The following is a 14,382-nucleotide window of genomic DNA, read 5'->3' as shown; positions in this document are numbered from 1 at the left end:
GTTGATTTCAAGTTTGTCCTATCTTATGTTGAAATTAAAAAAAAAATAAAATAAAAATTGGGCTCCATCTAAGTCTCTACAGGCCACAGTTAGCAGGTTAAAGCTCAAAGGTCAAAGTTTATGCAAGGACAATTAGAAAAAGACTGAACAATTATGGCTTGTTTGGAAGGGTTGCCAGGTAAAAGCGTCTTCTTTCTAAAAGGAGTAAAGCAAGACAGCTCAGGTTTAGAAAGTTTCATCTGACTGAACCACAAGACTTCTGGAACATTGTTCTTTGAATAAATGGGACAAAGTAAAGATGTTTCCCCATAATACACAAGGAGAAACACAAATCAGCCTAAACTCCTACCAGCAGTCAAGCATGGTGGTGGAGAGGTCATGGTTTGGGGCTTGTTTTGAGCACCTTGCAGTTATTGAGTCAACCATGAACTCCTATGTAGACCAAAGGACTTTAGCATCAAATGTGAGGCCATCTGTCTGACAGCTGAAGCTCGGACCAAACTGGGTCATGAAGCAGGACAATAATCCCTAATCTACAACAGAACAGCTCAGAAATAAAAGAGTCAAGGTGTCACAGTGGTCCAGTCAAACTCCAAACTGAGACAATGTTGAAAGAAGTGTGGGCCAAAATTCCTCCACAACCATTTGAGAGACTGATAGTCAGAAAATCACTGCTTCAAGTTAAAGCTGGTTCTACAAGCTGCTGAATCATGAGGTCCAAGTTTTTGTAGTCGGAGAGAGATAAAAAAGTTCTTCTCATATTTTAGTCACTTAAGAAGACAAATACACAGGTTTACCAGTCCACTAATTCAAGTTTGGTACATTTAATGAGAAGAAACATATAAGTGTTGACCTCTTTGTAGTCTTCTTGTTGTTCGATCGATTTCAGAGTAGCCTCCTACGGCAACTTTAAACAAGATGAATACTTTAGGCCTGTGGTCTTCAATTAAAATTCAGCAATGCCCGCCTAAACAAATTTTCTGCAGCAACTGCTCAGTGGATGGATAGATCATTTATAATTCAGTTAAATTAATTCTGTCATTTCTGCTTTTGTACTTGGTAAATATCAGGTATGTACATAGTACTTACCTTGAGTACCACTACCGGGTACATACCTTGCTGCATTATATATTACTACCAAATGGTTTTCTTTCCTTCTGTGTCACATATAAATAACAAAATAACTCTAACACTTCCTGAATAATTAAAGATTTTTTATTTTGACTCAAAATCCAAGTGTGTTAGTGAACAATCAGTGACCATGTAAGGATTCCAGTGGGACTGGTTTAGATAATTGACGTTTTTTGGGGGTTTTTTTTTTGCTTTTACGTGTTGCTCTGCGCTTTATTTTGTTCTTCTGGCCAACATTTCTCACAACATGGTGGATGAGCTCAGTATAGCGATTTTGTTTGTGTTCAACAAAATATTTAAAATAAGCGCACAACTGCTGCAGTTTGTCTTCTGTATGCTCCAAAATGCATCTGAAAGCCACAGGGTTTTTTGAAGCAGAAAGGTTCACTGGTGCCCCAGTTTGCCATCATTTAGATCACTTAGAAGAAAAACATTGGAGGGTTCTCCTCCAGGATAAATTCATACTTTGTTGTGTTGGCGGCTGAGCGGGTTCTCTGAAAGTGGACATCATCACTTCATCACATTATTCAATCACAAATCCGGCCTACCTTTTCACATGTGGACTGTTTAAGTTCTGTTACTACCTCACATTGTGTCCCCCCCAATGGCTCCATTCAGAAATCACACCGAGGCCAGAAGGTGTCTGAGTCCAGGCCTCAGGTGTTTTTTGAAAAAACATTAAGATTGCCCAAATAATGCGGTAGAAATTGCAGTCACACTGATTCACACGTTTTCACAAGCTACCAGTGATAAATTGGGCCAAAATTTGTCTGGAGTTTGCGTACATATTGCCAAACAAATGAAGTATAAAAAAAGGTGCGCCACTTAAAATCAATTCCCTTAAAAAACCTGCGTAGAGGACAATATATTGTTTTTAAATATAAAAACAGATCTGCGTTTGGATACAACTTTTTCGGATCTTGATCCAGTTCATTGTTTAAGAATCCATATTTTATGTTTTTCTTCTGCTTTAACCCTCCTGAAGCCCTCAAAAGAGAGCGAGAGAAGCAGAGAGGTAGAGTAGCCTTTCGGGTCAGTTTGACCTAAAGGCCACGGGAGGGTTAAGAGTTCACAGAATACCTTTTGTTAAGATAACACTAACTCAGAATGTATTTTGTGAAATTGTCGCCAAACTGAAGCTGAAGTCAAACATGTTCAGCACAATTTCTCAAAATATAGATTTTTTTCATTCTACTGGCCAGCAGCCCAAAACTGCCACATTTTTTCTGAAATATTACCTTAACTTATATATATATCACGTGAAGTCTTGAAATCACTGTGAGGAGTAATGAAGCTGCAACCAGCGGGGAAAAGAGCTCAGCTCAGGCTGCTAAATTGACTTGCCGTGGGGGGTGGGTTACTTTCAAAACACTTGAGCACTTAACACAAGCGTACAGTAGCACGACTGCATTTCTCCTCATGATCATTTCCTTCCATTTCTTTTTTTTTTCTTCCCGTCTCTCCCTGCAGCTTGTCATCACACTGTCATGACAACCATTTCAGATTCGTAGCAGTAAGCGCTGTGAAAATAACAGTAATTTATTTTTGCTTGATTCTAATGTTTACATTGAAAAGTGGTTTAAAACTATTGGTGTGTTTTCATCAACAGGATTCTCATTATGAGCTACATATTAATACTAAAATTAAACTTCTTAGCAGGTAATCTTGCGCTTATTGTGTTTCTGCTGCATACCGATCCTCTTACAGTCCTTATTCATGTTTAAAAAAAAAACAAGAAACACTCTATAGACTCTTTTATACACCTTTTAAAATGTAAGCAGGAGTTCAGAGGTCAAAAACTGCTGAGGAACCATAAAAACTAATTAGCATTCCTGAAATGTATAATGGCCACTGCTTTTTGTGCCAGAGTTTTAAACTAAGATCATTTTATGTTAAGAAATGACAATTAAAGCTGTTTTGGTCAAACCTTCAAAATAATGTCATGTCAAATCTGACTCAATATGGAGATCTTGCATGATTTGTTAGCTTTTGGAGTATGTGGTGGGTATGACTCTCAGCTACTACCACACCAATATGTAGCTCAGTATCCAATACTGAGGTATATCTATTTTGGGGTCTATTAGGGTCAGTTAGCTGTGGTGGCCATCTTGAACTGGGTTAATTGGTCCACTGGTTGATGAGATCTTTTGCTAACAGACACGCATACACACAGACATTGTCAAAAACATTATTGCCCACCTTTTAGGGGCAGGCTATAATTACACTGCAAGATATTTATTTTTCGTAATGTGCCCATTTAACCTGAAGTTTGATAATCCGACATATTCTCATTAGCATCTAATCAGTTTTCTCTGGATTTGTCATCTAATGCAGCTCAGAAATCTGACATTTCAAAGTTATTTTAACCACACAATCTGCTGCTGACACCCAGAACGCTGGTGACCTCGGAGACTGCTGGATGAGAAAATGATGAGCTGACACGAAGGGCACAAAGTGGTTGGAAATTGCCTGAGAAAGCTTTTCGCATTTTTCCCTCATTGTTTGTCACAGTTTTTGGGTTATACGTTCAGCTTCACCGTGCAGAGTGATGCAGGTTCAGAGTTCACTAAAAGACTGTGTAGAAATTTGTATGTTCAGTTTGGAAAGTTTTTCCAGTGACAGTAATATGCCAAGAGATACAGATAAAATAAAAAGCCATAGACCTTAATACAAATGTATAAACAATACATTTACATCTGCCTCTGATTGACCATGGTCTCACTATATATGCACAATATATTCTCTAACTTGTCTCTATTATTCTTAATCGTAACAGAAGCTAAAACATGAATTTAACAAGTAAATCAAATGTTAATCTTCAAACATCATTTTGTACTCACAGGGACAGAAGTTTGGTTCTCAAGGGAAAAGGGGTCCCCATTGTCAGGTTTTGGTCCCCATTTTACACCAAAGTCAAGAACACACACACATATACACACACTGGGTGAGGGGTGCAGTGTTTTGACGTTGGGTCACGTGATCATTCAATTTTTTGTTTTTTTTGTTTTTTGTTTTTTTTTTTACAGTCATGAAGACATTTCGGCAAACAATGTTTACACTTTGAATGTTATGACTTAAACTCATTTTTGTGTTAAAGCACATTTACCAAAATAGTCATAACTAAGTCAGTTTTACAAATTTTTAGCTAAAATTGAATGTGATAGTAGATGAGACTGATCCCCAATACATACTTTAAGCACAAACAGATAGAGCAAAATCTTTGTTTGAAACTTTGGCATTAACTGTCAGAGTCCATTTTCATCTGTTAGCAAAATATCCCATGAGCCTCCGGTAGGATTTTAATAAAACTCTCAAAGTAATTGTTGGATGTGCATCTACAACTGATTCACCTTTGAAGTCAACTTGATTCAAGAGGCAAAACACCTAATCAACTTAAGTGAACAAAATGGCTATACCTCAGTCAGTTTTACATAAATTAAATTCAAATTTGGTTTGGTAGTACCTGAGAGTCAATAAGAACACATACTCTGAGTGCTAACAAATCATGCCAGGTCTGTGTTTAAACCTTTGGCATGCCAAGTGGTGTGTAATATGCATTCCTTCCAGAAAAGCTAGTTTAATAAATACATTTTAAATAGAAATCAGAGTAAAAGTGTCTTTAAACAAGCAAAATTAAATAAACACATGTACTAAGTAAGATCTACATACATTGATAAAAGGTACAAGTAGTGAATGTCAGACACACTCTGTACTTCTTACTTGTAAGCTGAGTTTAAAAGGAACGTCTGACGTTAGGACATAAACTGTTAGAGGCTTGTTGGTAATCCCACTTTTGAGCAATATATTAATCATAATCAAACAGATGTTAAGATCTTTCATCATTTTTATTCATCACTAGTTTTTGATGCTGTATGATTGTGAGGCGTTATATTGACAAGTGTTGATCACCTCATTTAAATCAGTGCAGTTGGGCTCATAAATAGAAACAACAGTGCTTTGCTGCACCTCAAATCCTTCAAAACAATTGCACAGATGAATAAATGTAGCATTCCTTAAGGAAATGTATATCATCCAACATCTTCCATGCCAAATTGGATAACTTCCAGCTACTACTACACCAAATTTTAGCTTAATATCTGTAAAACCGACTTGGGCTGTAGCTATTTTTGTGTTTGCTAATGTCAAATAACTGTGGCGACCTACTTGAATCGGGTTGAGATGCTAACAGGAAAACAAACAATTAACTTCTTTTGGTTTAAACTTTTACAGAAGCAGATTTATTTCAAGATTGTTGCATTACACTTCAAAAGTGTTATCTTCATGGACCTAATCAACCAGTAGCTGAGAGCGTATGCACATTACAAGTTGGCAGTTTAATGATTTAGCAGAAATTGAAGGAATCTTATCTGCTTCTAACAGTGTCTGAAGACAATTTTTGTGATCATAGACTCAACAGATGGCAATAAAATCTGCAATTCTCATACCCCCTACACATATTGGCTGAATCAGTAGATTATGTGGTCTAACCATGAAATACCGCAGGTCTTGTAGAATATTGCCAACTGCAGGGGCTCTCTCACCACAGCTAGAGTCGGCAGACTCCAGCCTCGACATCCTGGTAAATGTGAAACATTTTCTTCAGAGAGCATCTGCTGAGCACCATTGTAATTCAAAGTGTCACGGCAGCCTGAAAACGGCAAAGCCATCTTTTAATTTACTCCGAGTCGAAGAGGGGTCTCGTGATTTTGTGAGGTGCATCACTAAAGGATTTTGGTTTCTGGGCGAGGGGGGGGGAAATGGATGCAAAGTACTTTTTGCAGGTTCATGAAGCCAGTAGACCCTCCTCAAGGTGAAAACAAGCCGACGTGCAAGCAGGAAGAGTGGGAAGAAGGGGGAGCAAGGTCGAGGAAATGGGATGAAGATGATGTAGTGAGTTTTTTGTAAGGAGGAGGAGTAGCGAAGATGGAGTGCCTGAAGGTAGACTGATTGCAGTGGAAGCTGTCAATAAGTTAGAGATGAGTTCTGAAAGAGGAATACTCCCTCCTCCCTCCAAAAATAAGAGAGCATGGAGGGTAAGTAACGAGAGGTTCAAGTGATGTGAGGAAAGAAACAAGATAGTGTAGGAGACTTAAAACCAGACAAAAACAATGAAAAGCTGACTAGAGGCAGGGGAGGGGAGCAGCGAGACATATAAAGATGGATCAAGCCTCCACTGAAGTAGAGACGAAGAGAGTGATTGAGGGCACAAGGAGGGAGGAGGTGTGGGAAAGCAGCTGTGATGAGATGGCTTCTACTGGACCATGAGATTGATGACACTGCTTCGGAAAGAGAAAGAAGAGATAGCGGAAAAAGAGAAAAGTCCTGATGAAAAGAACCGTTGCATGCCGCAAGACATGACAAAATCCACCACGTGATAAAAGAATGAGCTGCTCTTATCGTAACACTCCTATCTCAAAACGGAGCTCCAGAGGCGTCTTTGCACATTTTACTATCTCTAATCAGATCTTTTTGAGTGTTTTATCAGCCGTCGAGCTCAATCAGTAAGAACATACAGAGCTGCTGTCACATCATAAGAGATTACAGCATATCTGGAGCAAATAAGTCTGTTCGAAGAGACGCATTTAATTTACTTTGGCTTTCAGACACCAAACAGCCTTTGAGCTGCTCATCCATCACTGCCTTTGAATCCAGACAGACACCTAAATCCGTAAAAGTACAATAAATGTTTGGGGGGGGGGTTCAGTTCATATTTAAGAAGTGATTCTGAAAGTTTCTGAGCAGTGTCCGTCAAGTTAACAAAGCTGTTTCACATTACAAGTTTCAAGGAAGTTACATAGAGAGGTTCAGGAGATATTTTGCTAACATACAAATAAAAAAAGCACACTCACAGACACACAGCGACAAAAGCAAAAAACATTCCTTTTGACAGCGGGTGATTTAAAAAGAAAAAGAAAAAGATCCACACGCTGAGCTCAGATGGACATTAAGGTATGGAGAGTCCAAATGAGAAGGTTGGAGAGGAAGTGGCTCTTTTTTTCTCCCCCATGAGACCGTTTCACCTCCTCTGCCTCAATCCGTCTCCTCCTCCTCATCTCAAGCTCTGATTTTCCAGCCACTGTCTGGTCCAGGAGGGATAAAAACGAGATAAACAGCATTTACAAATAGAGAGTGGTCGGACGAAGACGGAGCAGGCCCTTGTGTTTCCTCCAATATTCTCTTTCTTCAGACTGTAGCTCTCTCATCACAGTCAGTGAAAGAATGATAGGCTGCAGCACAGGGTCTGCACAGCCGCTGTTCTTATAGGCTGTAATGAAAAAGGGAATAAAAAGCATTGTTAAATATGTCACGCGCCTTGCCGATATAAATGCCTCCTAAAGAATATAAAATCCAGCCTGTTCTGTGTTACATCAATCAATGTGCTCGTCTTTCTGCTGTTTCATTACGTGGTTATGATTTTCTCATCTTTTTTTTTTTTTTTTTTTCAGATGCCATCGGAGAGAATTGAAAGCCTTTCCACAAGCTGTGATGAGACCTTGTAAGGCCACAGACATGATAAGAAATCTCCCCTGTGCTTCTTTTCAATCAAAACACCAACGCTAGACAGTAGAGGAGTCCATTATCTGAAATTAATGTCAGCGGTGTTGCGGAGGCAGCCTCAAGCTGCGCCGCCAGATCTAACGCACCCCATGGAGGAGGGGCCTCGACGTTTCCGACACTGCTGCCGCTGGTAACGCCAGCCAAGTGAACAGCGATGCCTTCTAAGGTCTCTTGCTTGTACTTGCTGACGGTGGTATGCTGGGCCAGTGCTCTGTGGTACCTGAGTGTGTCCCGCCCCTCCTCTTCATTTGTAGGCCAGATGTCCATCCCAATACGCAAGGCACCCAAAGTGGTAAAGAACTCCACGCTCAGCAACATCCGCACGCGCTCGCTCAACCCACATGACTTTGGCTACCTCATCAACGAAGCCAAGAAGTGCGAGGCCGAACCTCCTTTCCTCGTCATCCTGATCAGCACCACCCACAAGGAGTTCGATGCCCGCCAGGCCATCAGGGAGACGTGGGGGGATGAGACCACATTTCCAGATGTCCGTGTGGTCACGCTTTTCCTGTTGGGCCGAAGCACAGATGCCGTCCTCAACCAGATGGTGGAACAGGAGAGTCAGATCTTCCATGACATTGTGGTGGAGGATTTTATCGATTCATACCACAACCTGACCCTTAAGACAATGATGGGCATGCGCTGGGTGGCCACCTTCTGCTCCAAGTCTCAATATGTTCTTAAGACGGACAGTGACATCTTTGTCAACATGGAGAACCTCATCTACAACCTCCTGAAGCCCACCACCAAACCCAGGAGGAGGTATTTCACAGGCTACGTCATCAACGGTGGGCCAATCAGAGACATGCGGAGCAAGTGGTACATGCCCAGGGATCTCTACCCTGACAGTAAGTACCCCCCCTTCTGCTCTGGCACTGGCTACGTCTTCTCGGCGGACGTGGCTGAGCTCATATACAAGACATCCTTACACACCAGGCTGCTGCACCTAGAGGACGTGTACGTGGGTGTGTGCCTCCGTAAGTTAGGCATCCACCCCTTTCAGAACAGTGGCTTCAACCACTGGAAGATGGCCTATAGCCTCTGCCGCTACCGGCGGGTGGTCACCGTCCATCAGATCTCCCCAGAGGAAATGCACCGCATCTGGAACGACATGACAAGCAAGAAACACCTCAAATGTTAGCAGAACTGGAAGTGTTTTTTTCCAGTGGGAGAGTTAAAACAGGGATTAACTGTCTTTACCTCCTGCCTCTCCATCATGTACAGCGGGAAGCTCAAGGATCAGTTCTGCTGATGCATTTGAGGCTTTATAGAGCTCTGCCTACTTGGCCAGGAATCTCTCCTGTGCGAGACCAAAGCAAACTTCTCACTGTTAATGTGTCCGCTGCAGCTTCAAGGTGGTTCAGCGCTAACGCTGCTGACAGACCGAGAAATTACACACAAAGCTGGAAACCTGTTTCTCAAGACTGTGGAGAACCCTCAGGTGGCTGCTTGTCTATGCCAGCAGCGCCATGATTTTTACATGAATTTACACGACGGGAAGCGTTGAGGCTTGTGTTGAACTCCTCATTTACAACGAGGCAAAGACTGGCCCCGTTTACCAAAACTGCAGGAGACATAAACATCGACACGCTTGTTCGAAGCCAGAATCTAGGCACAGCTCGATCCCACGCTCTGATTATGAATGTTCATGTAATTGTTGTATTTTCTGAACAAGGTGTTAATGTTGACTAGATGGCACAGCAGCTGTCTTTGTGAGGATCTTGGTGAGTTTATGATGTGATGATTCAATGTTGCTCTCACTGTAGAAAAGCATATCAAGAGGTATTTTTATTATTAAAAAGGCAACTGGACTTTTAATTTTTGAAGACATTTCTTGTCTGAGGAGCTTTCTCAATTCAAACTGAATCAGTAGTAGATGCAAATCAACCCCTGCCCCCACCCCCTCATGAAGGTTACTGAGGCAGTATCTCACTGGGCTGCCACTGTTGGGGACTAGTTGCTATAAAATACCAAAATTTTCACTTGGAATCAGCTCCACCCTCTTAAATTACAGAAACTAAACCGAGAAGTGTTCCAGACATCTGTGACTATTTTGAGACTAAATAATTGTTGCGCAAATTTTTCCAACACATCATCAATGGAGAACTTCCGTAGACATTTTGGAGACTCACTTGCAAATGCCGTTTGCATTTTGTCATCAGCAGTCACAGCCCAGTGAGTTGCTGGATAGGCCTGGTTATCTGACTGGGCTGACTGACGCCAAAAAGTTGGAAACCTTAAACTTGTGATCCAATTTTCAACACATTTGCATACTTATGCAGTTGCGAATAAATTGTGGTATTTGTGCGACATTCGTACAAATGACTTGCAATATTCTAGATGCAGTTTAGTCACAAAACTGCCATAATCCTAGTCACGTCCACACAGGAACGCTGTCTTTCCAAAATGATCTACTTCCTCGGAAACAGGGCACCGTTTCTAGAAATGTTTTCAGCTACACGTTAATGCAGCAGTACCTATGCCAGGCCTGTATGTGGCGTTGTACAGCTGCCACAAAAACAGGAAACAACCTGAGCATAAAGCTCACACGCTACTACACGAAAACGCAAGGAACTTTTTCACTTGGAACCCCGCTTCAATCACAAAAATTGTTTCCGTATGGATAGGGCCTGGATCGATAAAGCTCCTTGGATGAAAAGCAAATGAAAAAAAAAGTCTTGTTTCCTTTTCCAAAAATAAAACTCTTAGATTTGGTGTGTCCTGAAGGACTGATTACCTACACCGACATATCAAGAGTGGACAGCAATGCTCCTCGAAGAGACGTGTATTTTCTTACAACAGATTTAACAGTCTTTGTACAGAACAAATGAAAATATTAAAGGTTTAAGAAAGATGATCAGAATGAGGACGTGGCTACTGTCATTGTGTAGTGAATGGTCACTTCTGATAATTTTCTGTGACAGGCTGCAGACTCGTATTTTTTATTACTTGAACATGGAGTGCAGTAGAAGTGTACACTGAGAACAAATCTGACATTTTTCAGTCTTTCTTTTCCATTACTTGAGATTAAATAAAACGCCTTTCATATGATTTCATATTGTACTTCTTTTGCTCACATTAATACACATAACCGGGAAGTTAATATACCTGCGCGCATTCGCGGCTTGATTGCTCTCAGAGGGAGAGAGCTGGAGCTGTAGGAGTGGAAGCAGCTCATTATGGCTGCTGTTCACCACAGCAGCTGTGCTCATCGCAGGCAGGCCAACGTTCCCGATGAGTCCGGAAAACATTCCCGCTCCCCCCGTGCAGGTGGTGGTGCGCATGGACGAGCGAAACGGGACTTCGGCGGGTTGTTAGATCAGACGTATCGCCTCTGCAGCTGGCACGTGAAAAAGCTGTGTTCAGCCTTCGTGTGTTTACAAGGAGGCTGAGTGAAGCGGACCAAATTCCCGTGGCCACATGAATTATACATGTCATCTTTGTTTTTGGTAAGCCTTGAAGGTTCCACAATGATCTGTTTATTTTATAAAGAGTATTAAAAATAGAAATGGTCAACTTTTATCTGAATAAAATAAAAATTTGATTGGACAGTCCTGTACAACTGGAGAACGACAAAAAGCAGCAGATTTTTATTTTTTTATTACTTTCTGCGAGGTAAGATTACTATGCCTTTTTAAACAATTTGGAAAAGCTCGGATGAAGATGTCAACTAACTCACGAAAAGCTTTCAAAGCCATAACAACATTTAGACCATTCCAACACCTTGATTCTTTTCCTTTCCTGCCGTTCTGTTGTAGATTTACTGCTGTGTTTTAGATCAATGTCCCGTTTCTGATCGAGTTTGGTCCAGGTCATAACTGCTGGACAGATGGTTTCCCATTTGAATATCTACAGAAGAGTTCATAAGCAATCTATATCATCAGCCTTCCACGACTGTGCTTGATACAGTATACTGCCAAAAGTATTCACTCGCCTCCCTTCACCATATACTGTATGAACTTGAGTAACATCCCATTCTTAATCCCTGAGGTTTAATATGAGCATATGAGCATGAAAATTGTCCAAAATGTCTTGGTGTGCTGAAGCATTTAGAGTTCCTTTCACTACAACTAAGTACTCCTGAAAACCAACCCCACACCATAATCCTCCCTCCACCAAACTTTACACTTGGCACAATACAGTCAGACAAGTACCGTTCTCCTGGCAACCACCAAACCCAGACTCATCCATCCGATTGCCAGAGAGAGAAGCATAATTTGTCCCCCAGAGGACACGTCTCCAATGCTCTAAAGCCCAGTGGCGGCGTGCTTTACACCACTGCATCAGACTCTTTGCACTTGGTGATGTAAGGTTTGGATGTAGCTGCTCAGCCATGGAAACCCATTCCATGAAGCTCTCTATGCTGTTCTTGAGCTAATCTGAAGGCCACATGAAGTTTGGAGGGCTGTAGCTATTGACTGTAGCATCTGCTGAGCCTGCCCTATGATTTTACATAACCTATCCCTTTGTGGCGGAGTTGCTGTTGTTCCCAATCACTTCCACTTTGTTATAATACCACTAACAGCTGACTGGAATATTTGGTAGCGAGGAAAATTCACGACTGGATATATTGCACAGGTCGCATCCTATCAAGATACTACGCTGGAATTTACTGAGCTCCTGAGAGCGACCCATTCTTTTATAAACGTTTATAGAAGCAGTCTGCATGCCTAGGTGTTTGATTTTTATACACCCGTGGTCATGGAAGGGATTGGAACACCAGAATTCAATGATTTGGATGAATCATTGTGTATTCAATGAGTGAATACTTTTGGCAATATAGTATAATTAATGTGGAAACAACACAGAGTAGTCTGGAAACACCTAATCTTTGCATCTAAAATTGTGTGATAATGACAATGGTGTGTAATTTAGTAAAAGCGAGCTTCTTCTAAGCTCCGTTAAACATATACCCAGCAGCAACTTTTCCCCTGCATCTGTTACAGCCAACGGTATTGACCCAAAAAGCAGGCTGGAAATGAACACACAAGGTCAACGGAGAGCTCTTTGGTAAGTGGCGATGAGGCAGTCACAGAGGCCCCTGTGTGTCACCACTGGTGTGCAGAATAGTGAAGGTAATTATCTGAAATCATTAGTGTCTGGCAGCTCCTTTTCACTAAAGGCGATGGTTCACAAAGTGGGAAAACCCGAGTGGATGTGAGGGTTTGGACAAATCAGCATCTCGTCCCACGAACGAAGCCAGGCGGCGGAAGTTTCTGGCGCCTACAGGTGCTATGTTGAATTTGTGAACTTTTTGTTTCCGGCGTAATTTATCATCTTTGGGAGCGGCGGTGGCGGCCCCGTGGGACCTGATCTGGAAGAAATGAGAACCAACTTCAGAGGTGCACTCACGAAGACAAACAGAAAACTGTGGGAAGTAGTCGCGATGAGGCGTTTCGCTCTAACAGCTTCGCCCGTTAAAGCCCATTTGGGATTCGCTTGGCATCAAACACACCGTGACTGTTATAATTTCACCATAATGGAACTATTCCCAGCTGGTGTGTTCGTGTCAAATACTTCTTTTTGATCACTTCGTAGAACAGTTTGGAAACTACAGTCTATAACTGGAAGAGTTTTGTTCTAGTGGATGAGTTTATGATGCTCTTTAGGTTTATCACGTAAAGGGAAAAAAAAAAACAACCAAACAACCAGCTGCCGCAGTGTGTTATCAGTTAATAACTTTATTTTCTTCCAGAAAATGTGCAGGCGGCTTGCCCAGTCGTCTACATGTGGAATAATTGGTATTCACAGCTTCTCTGGCTCAGTGCTGTGTTTTGCATTTTCTCTGATCGGCCCCTATGGCACATGCATTTGGATACAAAGTGCTGAGTAATGCTCTGCTCTGTAACTGGCCAAGCAGCCCAGTGGTAGGGCATTTAAAAAAAATATTAAATAAGCTGAAGCCCAGGGAAAATGAGAAACGGGCGATTATGGCAGGGCTCGTGGTAAATGGAGCCCATAACGATTGAGGCAGGATGCTGGACGACTGGGAACGCTGAGATTAACAAACAAAGCATTAGAGGCCGAGCCTTTGGAGCTCAGTCACAGACAAGATCCTGGGTTTGTATTCTGGGTCTCGTTAGTTGGTTCAAAGACAGGAGGCAAATTTCCTAATGCGGATTAACCCTCTGCAGAGTTTTTTTTTTTTTAAAGCTGCTTTTTTAAACCATTTCTTGTTTTTTTGCAGATTTGTTCTCTGTTCTTTCACCCTGAAAGCCCTCTGTTCAGCCTCTCAGTTCACGTGACCTCCATGCCACTCGTCCCCAGAGGCGCCGAGGATGTGTGTTTATGAGAAAATAGCCGTGGAATAAATAAGCAGTGAGCAGTTTGCCATCTGCGCGTTCACATTTCTGTCAAGGTGAGAGAAAATGGCTCGGCGAGAGCAGCTGGGGATCGGTCGTACAGTCCATTGCCTCCTCCGGGAGAGAGAGTCTTGACAGGGATGCTTTTTATGCATTCCGACATCCTCACAGCTTTCCTGAAGTCTTTATGGTGACAAGAGTTTCAATGTGGCCCACAGTCATGTTTTTGGGTCTGCTGGATGATTTTTTCCTAATGGCTAGGAGGTTTGAACTTAATTTACCAACAAGTCTTTAACTGTGTTTATTCCTCTCATCGCGGACAATAAGTCCTCTGAATTTGGAGACATTTGCTGTTGTTTTTTTGCAAAAGTTACCAGTGGGAACCAAATAT

The 14,382-nt window shown here is 41.8% G+C and overlaps 1 protein-coding gene and 1 long non-coding RNA gene across 7 annotated transcripts in view; one reads left to right on the top strand and one right to left on the bottom strand.

The window, feature by feature from the left end:
* LOC108245699 (beta-1,3-galactosyltransferase 1-like) overlaps positions 1-10,734 on the top strand; it is a 185,337-nt gene extending 174,603 nt beyond the window's left edge. For all 6 annotated transcript variants that reach the window (XM_017432817.3, XM_017432814.3, XM_025009724.2 and 3 more), the window contains one exon: positions 7,578-10,734. In XM_017432817.3, coding sequence (XP_017288306.1) covers positions 7,844-8,830 — 987 coding nt within the window. In that variant the 5' untranslated portion in view covers positions 7,578-7,843 and the 3' untranslated portion in view covers positions 8,831-10,734. The remainder of the gene's footprint in view (positions 1-7,577) is intronic.
* The window catches only part of LOC108245704, a 541,596-nt gene that overhangs the window by 247,192 nt on the left and 280,022 nt on the right, over positions 1-14,382 (bottom strand). The gene's annotated exons all lie outside the window — the stretch shown is intronic.

Source organism: Kryptolebias marmoratus, linkage group LG23, assembly GCF_001649575.2.
Source record: "Kryptolebias marmoratus isolate JLee-2015 linkage group LG23, ASM164957v2, whole genome shotgun sequence".
In the NCBI taxonomy this organism is placed as follows: domain Eukaryota; kingdom Metazoa; phylum Chordata; class Actinopteri; order Cyprinodontiformes; family Rivulidae; genus Kryptolebias; species Kryptolebias marmoratus.
This window is presented reverse-complemented; position numbering and strand designations above follow the sequence as displayed.